Here is a 12987-nt window from a genome sequence, read left to right as displayed (position 1 = left end):
AGCCCGAGGGAACAGCACCATCCCTTCTGGTTTTCCCACTTCCTACTAAGACCTTTGTAAATAGTCCTTTTATTAAATTCTCCTCAAATTACCCTGTTAGAGCAAATCATCTGTTTCTTGCTGGACTATGGCTGTATACAAGGTAACTTACAACAAAGTTTGGGAAACACTGACCCAAAGAAAATTCATCTATATTCCCCAAAGATCTCTCTGATTCCCCAAACCTTCCAGATATCAAGAGAAGGCAATGGTAAGGAATGGTGAATGGTGCCATCTTTTCCCAGCCCTCCATCCCCTCTCCTGTTCCAAGCACTTCTTCTCAATTGCAATTTTAATACAGAGAATTCAGCGCCTATTGTTTTCTCCATCCTATAGAAAACCACATTTCTATACATCACAGAATTCCATTCCAATAAAACAATGAAATAATTCAGATATTCCATGGTGTTTTATTATTTTTTTTTTAAAAAAACATTGTTCCTGTGAATGTTTCCATTGAATCCTAGGCACAGATGTTCAAGGATATGGGGCAATTGCAGTTAATATGCAGTTAAGTAGGAATAGAAAAGCTGAAGCGGTATTTTTGCAAGGCTGTTCAAATTGGTAACAGAGACAAAGCTCTGATAGAATGAGTTATCTCTCCCGTCTAAGGTGGCTATTATGGGGAAAATAACCATGAGTTTTGCCTTCTTTCTAGTAGTAATGCCTAGAGTAAGTTGAACATAGTTTCCCGACCTCTGAAATCCAGGGAGATGCATCCTGCCCAGGCTTATACTATACACACTTTAGTTTCAGGTCATGAGAAACAGTCACACTCGCTTGTAAGTTCACTGGCTCAGATAAGCAGACAGTCTGTTTGCTGCAAAAGAAGAGCAACAAGAAGGTATGCGCTCAGGGCAGGTCCCCGATTGCTCAGGAAAGAGGGCTAGGAGTTGTGTGCTCTTGTGTTACCATGATGTCAGATGAAAGAAGCCTATAGCTGTCTATTATAGGAGTCTACTACTCCTGTCCTCCAAGTGCCCAGGGTGGTAAGACTAATATAAATTTGTGCTAGAGGCACAGGTGGATCCACAGCTGTGAATGTGACCAGTGGAGACTAAGGAGGAGGAACTATGCATGAGAAGTCTTTGTTTCAATAAATCGTATGTAGAAACTGAATAAGACATATATAAAATAGATTTTATATGTATATATAAAATTATTCAGCTGTATATCAGATAAAATGAAGTTTCTTATATTGAAGTGGGAATGGGAAATTGAAGCCTACCCTCTTTGGCTTTTGAACACCTCCAACCCAAGATGGCCCCATAGGAAATCAAGAAAACCCTAGGTCTTTGTCATTTCTGTTGAAGAAGCTAATCTCTGTAATGAGACTGTCCCTCAACAAATGTCACATCTCAGGTCAGGATTGGTCCTTGTGGGTATGTATGGGGCAGGTGTGGATTCTGGGCTTACTTGTCATTGACTGGCAAAGGAGCAGTGCAGAACTTTCCAGCAATGGTAGTCCGGTCTTTTTTCCAAACTAGGTTGGAAGAATGAAACTTGAATTTCACTTGGTTTATCTGGCACTGAGCGTTGGTGTGAGCTATGATTCCTCTCCCCTGGAGTTGCTGTCTAGGTCTGCAAGGGAAAGGGAAATTAAGTTATTGAAGCACTTTTGGCCTTTGCTTCCCCTTGGCTCCTATGGGGTTCCGCTGGTAGCATTGGTTAGTTTCATGCACAAAAGAACTCCTTGAAGGTGGGGACCGTGATCCTTTGTATCACACTAACCAGTCCCTTTGCACATATACTCACAGCTTTGAACATGGCTCAGAAAATAGTTGTTGATTTTTAAAAATATTTTTTAATGTTTATTCATTTTGAGAGAGAGAAAGAGAGAGAGAGCATGAGCTGGGGAGGGGCAGAGAGAGGGAGAGAGAGAATTCCAAGCAGGTTCCACACTGTCCGCGCAGAGCCTAACTCAGGGCTCAAACTCATGAACCATGAGAGCATGACCTGAGCTGAAATCAAGAGCCAGAGGCTTAACCAACTGAGCCACCCAAACGCCCCTAGTTTTTTTTTTTTCTTTTGAGGAAGATTCTGTACAACTTTAAAAGCTGTTCCTTTTTTTTTTTTTTTAATTTTAGAAGTGTTTTGAAATACTTCAGAGGAAAAAAATAAGGTTTTTCCCTTTAAGAAGCTGCATGAATGGAGGAGCCTGCAAACTAACAGGGTATGAAGGACGCTATGAGTAAGTGGCCGAAAGACCTGGTTTGGGTAAATTTTCTAATTAGAAGGAAACCTTGGGATTTCACAAAGCTATAGAAAGTAGACTCACACACAAAGCTATAGAAAGTAGACTCACACATAAACTCCCCCCAGCCCCGCCTTTTTCAATTTCTATCTGCAAGAGAGAAAAAAACCAACAAACAAGGAACTGAAGATAACCATGTTCTGATAGTCTTCTTCAAAAGAGTAATGCAAATTGTTTTGGGGAGAAGGAAGAATCTGTAGATATCTATTCCAATCACTCAGGGAGGATTTAAAAGTGTAGTGGTTGAGGGGCGCCTGGGTGGCTCAGTCAGTTAAGAGTCCGGCTTCAGCTCAGCTCATGATCTCATGCTCCGTGAGTTCGAGTCCCACATCGGGCTCTATGCTAACAGCTCAGAATCTGGAGCCTGCCTTGGATTCTGTGTCTCCCCTCTCTCTCTGTCCCTTCCCCACTCGTGCTGTGTCTCTATCTCTCAAAAATAAGTAAACATTTAAAAAAAAGTGTAGTGATTGAGGCTATGCCCAGAGATTCTGCTGCAATTGGCCTGGGGCAGGGTTTGGGGGTCAGTGGTGTTTAATGCTTTCCAGGTGATTCTAATGAGTGGCTATTTATGTGTCATTGTCAGGACCCTTGCCAATGTTGGCTCATTTACCCATGCAACCAAGAAGCAATGAAAACACCTTGTGGAAATAATGTGACCTTGAACTGATGTAGTGAAAATTATTCAGCTATAATCTGCAAGACTAACGTGGGCACCTGAAAATCTGTGTTGGGGTCCTGATTGCCTGCGGGACTTCTCTCTTTGGCCTGTGTGAGCTGGAGCCCTGGCTGGTGGCAGGGTGTTTGGGAATCCAGAAATGTGCTCCTCTCAGTGGAAACTTGTCTTCCCTGGTAGTGCAATTAACCTCCAATACTGCAGCCTGAGAAATATTTCCAAACTCCAATCTGATCCGGTCACTCTCCTGCTTCAAATTCCCAGTGGCTCCCCAAACTGCTCTCAGGATAAAAATAAAAATCCCTAACCTGTCCTTCAATGCCTGGCACAGTCTGGCCCTCAGCTGCGACCCCTGCTCCCCCAGCTTCCTTCTCCAATGCCTCACCCCCTGCTCTCCACTCCCTGCGCCATATTCTCACTAACCCCTGGCCTGGGTAACTCCTGTGAATCACTACTCAAATGTCAATTCAAACACTCCTCAAACATCACCTTTTCACACTTGGTCAGGCTCTGTCTCACTTGTCCTCATGGCACCTGCCACTGTGGACAATTGTACATTTCTGTGCACACGCACTGGTCATTTCCGTGTTTGTGATTCATGCGTTCCCCTGCTAACCACACTTCTCAGGCTCCCCTGCCAGCAGGTTCCAGTGAGGTCTAACTTGCAGGAGGCACGCACAGTGGGGAGACTGCTTTGGACTGTGATTCCAGAGGGGATATATTTCCTGCCTGCTTCCAGATCCTGCTGGTATTCTACAAACACCTCCGGGCTTTCTTCCTCCAACCCCATAGGCGGAGTGGCCTCCGTTGCTGATCTCTGCAGTGCCTCACGCTCCTTTTGGGTTTCCAGCCCTCCCAACACATTTGTAATTAGTTCCCTGGGTTGAAGTCCCTCTATTGGACTCCCAGCTTGGACTCTGGTTTCTGGACTGTACTCTGACCAAGACAGTTACTTCTCTGATTAGACTGGCTCCTGCTGGCTTGGGAGTAACTAACCGATTGCTTTTTTTTTTTTTTATGTTTATTTATTTATTTTGAGAGAGAGAGCATGCATGCAAGCATGAGCAGGGGAGGGAGAGAGAGAGAGAGAGAGAGAGAGAGAGAGGGAGATGGAAAGAATCCCAAGCAGGCTCCGCTTTGTCAGCGTAGAGCCCAATGCAAGGCTCAATCCCATGAACCAGTGAAATCATGACCTGAGCCAAAATCAAGACCCGGAAGCTTAACAAACCGAGCCACCCAGGCACCCCTAACCAATTGCTTTTTAAAGAAACATGCACCACTGCTGCTGAGTTCCTGTCCCCTGCCAGGCCTGAGCCTTCCTATAGGTGAAGTTCTCTGTCTTCCCACCTCAAGTGTGGTCCTGCCAGCCGCTACGCCCAGATGTGACCCTATAAGGGAAGGAAATGCTCAGCCCAGTTCCAGAGATTGGCACCACCTGGCATCAAGCCCTGCTGGCCTCACCTTGTACTCATTTGCTAACTGACCCTCTGCCTGTGATTCACTTCTACTAACTCACCTAGAGTTAACTCACCTACTTTCCAAGAGTAGGTTCTTCGCAGTCTCTGGCCAGCCCTCCCTGGGCTAGTGGCTGAGGTCCTCCTGCTTGCTGACATCCCTGACGTGGCCTTCCTGGAGTCCTGACTACTGTTTCCTATCGGGGACCCAATTACTTTGTTCTCACCACTTTTTGAGACATCCCATGACTGCTGTCTGCCTGCTTCAGCTGCTGTTGTCTGAATACACTATCCTTGGACCCAATACTGATCCTGAACCTGGGACAGTTGCCCACCATGTGTCTGTGGGGTGCATCTGTAGTAGGTGCTGCCCTCACCCCCACCTCCAGCCCAGTGGGCTCGGGTCACCCATCAGTGATTGCACAGGGCCTGTTGTGGGAGATGTGTGCATGTAACGCGGGACACTTACGTACATGGTGATCTCGACCGAGGAAGTAACATTGCTGCTAAGGAAGGTGATGGAGATACAGGTATCCTTCTTTCTTGGCTCCTGCAAGTAAAACTCCACGAGGCTGTGATGCACTGGGAAACCAAAGCAGAGCAGATGCCTGGGCCAGAGGTCAGTGGGTACAACATGCAAAAAGCCCCGGAGAGCAGCAGTGCAGGGATCTGAGATCTACCTCTTAACAGCCGTTGACTAGCAGCAGATTATCTGTCATCCCAGATCCTTAGCTTCCTCATTGTAAATTGGGGATAATAAAAATGGGTCTGAATGAGAGTTAAATGAGTTAATACAAAAGTCCTTAGACAGTGTCTGTGCCTAGGAAGCATTCAATACATGTTAGTTTTTATTATTACCTATAATGCTAGAATGTCCCACTCCTCCCTGCTTGATGACATTATCTCGGTGGTGTGATTTTAAAAGAACTGAAAAGGATCTTTCTTATACTAAATAATTAACTCCTAAAATAACCCTCCATATGCACAGTGTCAGGGAGCCCACTTGTGTGTAGGAGATGACTATTTCCCTCTCTGTGGCAGCTGGGTGCCTGTATGGCATCTCCACCCTCCCAGGCAGCATCGATCCTGGGGCTCTCAAACTTGCGTCATTGACATAAACCAGACGAGGAGCCTGGCTCATGGTGATGCCCCTGCTGTCTCTCTGGCAAGAGAAGTTAAGAATTACAGCTTCCCTAACCTCCTATCCTTTCCTTATTAAGGGGGAGACCCATCTGGTGGCATTTTGCAGTATCTTTAGTCTTGGGGCATTTCCACAGACTTCTTTGGTGATCGGGACATAGCTGGACAGGCAATTCTTCACTTCTGCCCTACTTGTACTTTTTCATTTGTCATGTTTCAAAGGCAAATATTGGGGGGACACCAAGTGGATTTTGGTACACTCACCACTAAGCTGGAGGAGTGCTATGATCCATCTGGGCTAATGGAGTTGGTAACAAGACTCACTGACAGGTGCTAAGATGCCAAGAACCCACATGGAAGAAAAGAGAGCACCGTATGCTTCCTCTCCACAGAGGAACACATCCAGTGCCATGCCCCTTCTGTCTCTTTCTCAGTTGTTTGCTAGAGGATGCAGACTGTTAAGGTAATGGGCAAGGGCTAAATTGTAGTGGGTAACTGAAATCTGGAAAAAAAGCTAAATTATATAAGCTTTAGGAATTGAATTCTCTTGGCTGACTTTTACATATTATACCACTTCTTCCTTTGCCAGCAGATCTCACCCATTAAGAAAGTTTCCTAAAGTTCTGCTTCTCTCTTTATATTATCTGGAAGCCCCAAGAGGGTCAGGTCTACTAACACTGGATGGGTGGGAATCAGTAGTGGAATCCAATCTCCAGTGCAGGAGTCAGACATGGGAGGCAGCAGACAGAGCCCTGGATGGTTGATCAGGAGATCTGGATCCAAGGCCTGGCCCCGCTGCTTACTCGCTGTTTCCTTTCCCTAAGTCACTGAACCTCTCTGTGTCTTGGCTCCTTCATCTACAACCCTCGATATCACCTCACAGAACATTGGCAAGGATTAAATGAGGTAATGGAGAGAAAGCACTTTGTGTGAAACACTGTTCTATAAAGGGAAAAGTAAGACTGTTAGAAAAACTATTTAGAAACAATAGAAACACTATTTGTTTTCAACAATAGTGTTGAAAACAATAGAAAAACTATTTGGAGAAGGTTCTCTGCCCTGCTGGTGCATGTCTGGCAGGGGTCAGGGGTGACCACTGTCCTGTTGAACACTGCTGAGACCCAGGCAGGCCGAGCGGGACGATGGGCACCCAGTGCGTGGGGCCCGGGAGTGGGTGAGAGCGGGAGCTGCAGGCCGTTGGTACTACCCAAACTACCAGGTGGATGGCCTATCCCTCCAGGTAGAGGAGAGTCCCAGCTTCAGTGCTCAGAACAAAAAGCTCAGAATTGCAAGGCGCAGAGCATGCAGAAAAGCAGGTACTCGGGCTGGCTTATTTCTTTCTGTAGCTCTGTGAGGTTTTTGAACAGATAGGGCCATGCTTCTGGGGCATGGAGAGGGAGTCTCACAACAAATACAAAACAGTCAGAAAAATTATAGCTGTGTGAGTCTGCCTCAGCAGGGACTTTGAAATGCCTCTAACCTCAAGTGTGCCCCAGGCTCCCTGCCATGTGTGTCCCTGACTGAGCAGACAGGAAGGAGCCAGTTCAGGTTGCTGTGAAGCTGTCCCAGAACTGGAAGTAAAACTGGACATCTGGTCCTGGCATCGCTGCCTCCACCACTGGACAAAGCATCCTCCCCCAGGCTGACCTCTGGAGGGGGCGGTGAGGACAAAAGAGGATCCAAGAAATACGGTTGTAAAGAGCAGATTCTCAGAAGCAGAGGCAAAGAAGCCAGTGTGGAGGCAGGTGGTGACATGGAAAGAATATAGATTTTGGAGTCAGAAGACCTGAGTTGAATTCTGCCTTTTCCGCACCACTGTGTAGCCTTGGGCACAAGGCTTAATCTCTCAGAACCTCCCCGTCCTCACAGCTAACTAGAGTGGGGTTGTCAAATGAGCAGATATATGTGAGAAGCCCACAGTCGACTCTTATAATCCACTTGTTCCTAAGAGGTAGCCATGAATTCTCTCTAGCATGATAAACACCTGCATCTAGTCTCCCCCAGTTCTCTGAATGATAAAAGGAAGGGAATTATTACTTATCAAGCTCCAGTCACTGTGCTAGCAACTCCCTGTATACTATTTTATTTTACCCTCACAATTGATTCTTTGAAGTAGATACTGTTTTTGTTCCCACTTTCTACATAAGGATGGAGAGTTCAGCCAGGTTAAGTAACTTCCTTCTGATGACACATCTGGTAGGTGGAGAAGCTGACATTCAAATCCAAGTCTGTATGACCACAATCTGAACTTTGGGCTCCATATCACATGGCAACAGGAGTTCTGGTCCAAGGAAGGAATGGCCATAAAGAAAGATCCCTCCACCAACAGACACAAGCTGATCAGAATATCAGAGTTAATTTGGATGTACAATTTATCATCCCAGCCAGCATACTTTTATCCTATACACACAATAAACCAGACAAGATCCTATGATAACAAGCACTAAGGAAGTATAATCACTCTACTTAAGATGCAAACAGCATAGGAGAAAATGATGCTTCAACCTGTAATATTTCATAGAATCTAAGACACATTTTTCTCTCACATTTAACATCTTTTACTGGTATCTTAGCTTCAGTGAAGCATAGTGGTTAGAAGCAACAGTAAATAGTTGGAGTATGTGTATGTAGGGGAAGTAGAGTAGAGAGCAAGGTTCAACATTCCTTAGAGACCCTGACCTAACAGGGCTGCCAGGGTAGGAGACACATAAGATGGGCATCGAGGAGGGGGTGAAAAAAAGTATGCAGGAAGGATGAAGCCAGAGGGTGCTCCCAAAAACCACATTACAGAGAACCCACACTGAAGTGAGGTGGGGAGGAACTAGGATAAGTATACAGACAGCAAGATACCTGATAATCTGCAGTAGAGCATGGGTTGGACTAGCTCTGAAAGTTTAGGGTCTAAGACCAGTAGCTGCTGCCCCTCACCCCTCCTATGACATCTTTGCGCCTGTCTTTCACCTCACGCCTGAGCTCCCATGCCATGCTAGACACAGCCCACGCCAGAGCCCTGGACTCTGCAGAACAGCACAGTAGCATACCTGAGCTACACACAAACCCCCCACTCACCACAGTACGGAGCCATGGAAGTGGTCCGGAGGTACACTTTCACTTCCTTGGGAAGCGGCTGTATCTTAACACCACTTTGTTCCATCAGCCCTGGAAATACAGAGGCAAAGACAAAAAACAAGATCCCTGAGGAGGCCATTTCAGTGTCCCATGGCACGCAACCACATATTGATTAATTTGCACACCCATTCATTCTGCAAACAACTACACTGTATGCTCATTATATGTCATGCCCTAAGGTGGGTCCCAGGATACATACAGTTCAGTCCAGTCAAAGATAAACACGCAAATACACAGGAAGCACATTTTTTAAGATCATCTGGCCCATTCTCAGGAGGTATGTATCAGAAATTTGAGATTAGATCTCCAATTTGTAAAATAATCTATTAGACAGTTGTTTTAACGGCATTTATATCCTTCACAGACAAAGCACGGAAAGCGTTTGACCTGAAGAATAGTGGTTGACAAGTTAAGGAAGGGCATAACAAGCAGGGAGTACAGTTTGGACAAAGGCATACAGGGTGAGGAAACATGAAACATGAACATCCCTGGGGTGTTCAGTGCCAGGGAAAGTGTAGTGAGAGCTGAGGCTGGGGAAAGTGTGAGGTGGCTGGTCCATCACATTTGGGGGAAATTGTGGCATATGCACAATGAGTAGGAAGTAATGTTGATTTGCTTTATTGTGGGAAGCTACATCTACTTTAACATTTTGTCAAGCTGCGGTTCTGAGTAGCAGCTAGGGGTGGGAAGTGGGAGAATGAGGGCGAGAAAGGAACCATTTATACTCCCCCAGAGTTCTTCCTGAAACCACCTTGGAGAACCCTAGGATGTTCTCAGCAATGACCTGCACAGGGTGAATTGAGGTCAGATCCCTCAGCCTTTCCCCAGCCCCCCTCCCCAGACTAGCCTGGGTCATCCAGCAATGTGCCCAAGCCAGCCAGCAATTAGGCAGCCCTCCAGCTGGCACATGGTCACCACAGCCTCAAACCCCTAAAGGGGGCCATATGTGCCACTCATGGGGATTCCCCACAACACCTTGATTTAGAATCTACCAGGAATTGGAGAATGGCTGGCCTGGCTAGAAAGACCTATGGCAAGCATCTGGTCTGGGAGTGGGGGTAGCAGTTCTGAATTCTACCAATGTTTATAAAGTGTCCTTTGCCTGGACTTGCAGACAAGGGGCTGTGTGTGAAGGGTGTGTGCAGAGCAAGTAGAGTATCAGGCAACAGCATGCATGGCGAGAGGTGGGATGTGGAAGGCCAAATGCCATCCTCCAGGTGGGAACAGGCTGAACATTTCATCGGTGAATTTCCTTACTGTAGTTGGATAGACTTATTGACCACAGAAGAGCAGGACTTAAAGAGGTGACAATTAGCAAGACTTGAACTTTCCCCAAATTGTCAAAGGAAGTCAAAGGGGTGGCATTTACCAATCCTTGGGCAGGAAAGCAGAAATGGGTTAAAACAATCCAGACATTTTCCAGCAAGAAAGGCCTTGTAGTTGGCACAGGGAAAGGCCATCAATGGACAGGAATTCTCCAGGGCACTGATGTAGAGGTACACGGCCCTCATGTGATCACAGATCAGGTAACTGTAACCTTAACAGGGTAAAAAACACAACCAAGGTTTTAGTTTAAGACAAATGAAAATCCCTCCATGCTACTTATTATAACTCTATTGAATTTTATATTCCAGCAGGCTACAAATACATGGGATGTCTCTTGAGCCACATTTTTTAATGTTAATGGACATGGCTACTGCTTTCTTCCTTTTCCTTTTCCAGAGATACCTAAGCTTAATCTATCAAAAAAAAAAAAAAAGTTTAATTTGAGACCCATTCTTTCATCATCATCAAACTCTCTTTCAGAAAATGGGAGCTTTCAGACAATTAGTGACCTTTACCCCCTTCTCACAATGAATATCTGTCTACACATTTTACTTTCTTCATCAACACCCAACAAAAATTTTTATAACCTCATGATACTCATCCCAGCAATGAAACAATCAAGGGAGTCAGCTCTAGGTTCTGAGGTCTTCAGAGTCCCCCTTCACCTTGGGACCCCCACTCTGGGACCAGTAACCACATCCGAGCTGTGTGTCAACTTTCTTTTTCCCATGGCTGGCACACTCTCTATGGGCAAGCTCCTTCCAGCTGCAACAGGGAGGTGGGGGATACAAACCAAACCCTTTTCAAATTGTGTTATGAAGAAAAATGAAAAGTGGCCGCTGAAATATCACAGAAATATTCAAAAGCCATTAAAATCAAACTATCCCATCTGGTAAAAAAAAAAAAAAAAAAAAAAAAAAAGTTGGAAAATCTACAAATTGTGAAAGGAAACATGTTTTTGGATAATCAATGAATTTAGTAAATTAGATTAGGGATTATTCAATAAAATTGTCAAAAGAATCCTTAAAGTGTCAAAAATTTGGTAAGGCAAGAAAAGACTAAAAACAGTAATCAGAAATCAGGATAAAATTCCCGTAAGAAATGCTGATAGGTTGGCTATGTTCATAAGAAGAATGTGAGAAGATTAAACGACCCTTGGTCCTTAGCTTTTGACAAATTTAATATTATTTAAAATAATGCTAAGAAGAATGAATTCAAAAAGAACATTCTAGGGGCGCCTGGGTGGCTCAGTCGGTTAAGCGTCCGACTTCGGCTCAGGTCATGATCTCACAGTTTGTGAGTTCGAGCCCCACGTCGGGCTCTGTGCTGACAGCTCAGAGCCTGGAACCAGCTTTGGATTCTGCGTCTCCTTCTCTCTCTGCCCCTTCCCAACTTGTGCTCTGTCTATGTCTCTCAAAAGATAAATAAATGTAAAAAAAATTAAAAAAAAAAGAACATTCTAGAAGAATACATTGACCCTTGAACTTAATTATTAATAGCCTATTGTTGACCAGAATCCTTACTAATAACATGAACAGTTGATTAACACATATTTGGTGTAAGTGTAATACTGTATTCTTACAGTAAAGTAAGCTAGAGAAAAGAAAATGTTGAAAAAAATCACAAGGAAGAGAAAATACATTTACAGTACTGTACTGTATCCAAAAATCCATGTATAAGTGGACTCGTACAGTTCAAATTCAAGTTGTGCAAGCATCAATTGTGTATTTAGAAAAGAAACTGTACATTTTTTTATTAAGTTCATTTATTTTGAGAGGAAGAGAGGGCAAGGGAGGACAGAGAGAGGGAGAGAGAGAATCCCAAGCAGGCTCTGCACTGCCAATGCAGAGCCCGACACAGGGCCTGAACTCACAAACTGTGAGATCATGACCCAAATCGAAAACAAGAGTCAGATGCTTAACTAACTGAGCCACCTGGGCACCCAAGAAATGTATATTTATTGAATGCACTCAAGATTATCTTAAAAACAATTTTGGGGAACTGTCAAATTTAGTAAGTCATCAGTGAATTGAACCTTCAGCTAGCCAGCTTTGGGTGTGTCGTTCTCCTTCTACCACAACTAAGCTCCGCAGAGGATGCAGCTAGTGTGGACCTGCCACAAATCAGGGCCCAGGAAAAATAGGGTTTATTGGCTTGAGTGATGATATATCACTGCAGGGCTTAAAAAGTGGGTAGGCCAGGAGAAGTATGGTGTACGCTTTTAATTTCGGGCACTCCTCCCCCGGAATTCCTGGGCTCCAAAGACATCCATTCAATAAGTGTTGGGAAAGGCATTATGGGGCATAACAAAGGACATGAGAAGGAAGACCCCCCTGTGTTCCACACTAGCTGACTCAACATAAAGGCTACTGGTGAATTCCAGCCTCTGGGGCAGCCAAACCCCAACTCTCTCTGGCTTTCTGACCTGCATGAATGAAGGTGGGACAGCCAGGTTGGTCTTGGCCTCCATTGACGAAGTAGTCCACGTGTCCGACAGGAATCCGAATACCCGCATCTGGAAGGAGGAAGAATCTCATTACTTCTGATTGCAGGGGCTTATTTTCCAGGCCCCACAGCAGGGTCCACTGGCAGCAGAGCCTGAGCTCTGCCTTTGGGAGCGCATCCACTCTGTGTGCTCCTTGGGTGCCCACCTCACTCCTAAGTGCTGTGAAACTGAAGAACCTGCCATCAGTTTTCTAAAGGTGTTTTTACACACTGGAAGGAAGCAAAGAAGAATAAAGCCATAAGATACTCATATTTCTCTAATAAATTCGAGAAAAATATCCCTTAACATAAGTTTTTATAAATTTTTTTAATGCTTATTTATTTTTGAGACAGAGAGAGACAGAACATTCACGGGGGAGGGTCAGAGAGAGAGGGAGACACAGAATCTGAAACAGGCTCCAGGCTCCAAGCTGTCAGCACAGAGCCCGACATGGGGCTCGAACTCACGGACCGTGAGATCATGACCT

The 12987-nt window shown here is 45.0% G+C and overlaps 1 protein-coding gene across 7 annotated transcripts in view; it reads right to left on the bottom strand.

Moving 5' to 3' along the window:
* Positions 1 to 429: 429 nt before the first annotated feature.
* Positions 430 to 12987, bottom strand: part of ADPRH (ADP-ribosylarginine hydrolase) — a 37567-nt gene continuing 25009 nt past the window's right edge. For 5 of the 7 annotated variants that reach the window (XM_053903394.1, XM_053903397.1, XM_053903399.1 and 2 more), the window contains 6 exons: positions 12441 to 12530; positions 10059 to 10226; positions 8630 to 8719; positions 4894 to 5002; positions 1456 to 1620; positions 430 to 859 (listed from right to left, as the gene is read on the bottom strand). In XM_053903394.1, coding sequence (XP_053759369.1) covers positions 775 to 859; positions 1456 to 1620; positions 4894 to 5002; positions 8630 to 8719; positions 10059 to 10226; positions 12441 to 12530 — 707 coding nt within the window. In that variant the 3' untranslated portion in view covers positions 430 to 774. Of the gene's footprint in view, positions 860 to 1455; positions 1621 to 4059; positions 4355 to 4889; positions 5003 to 8629; positions 8720 to 10058; positions 10227 to 12440; positions 12531 to 12987 lie in introns of those variants that run through there. The other 2 variants (XM_053903398.1, XM_053903395.1) reach the window with 2 other exon arrangements.

This window comes from Panthera pardus, unplaced genomic scaffold, assembly GCF_024362965.1.
Source record: "Panthera pardus isolate Hobbes unplaced genomic scaffold, ASM2436296v1 HiC_scaffold_16, whole genome shotgun sequence".
Taxonomy (NCBI): Eukaryota; Metazoa; Chordata; class Mammalia; order Carnivora; family Felidae; genus Panthera; species Panthera pardus.
The sequence above is the reverse complement of the archived record's forward strand: the minus strand, read 5'-3'. Positions and strand labels throughout refer to the sequence as shown.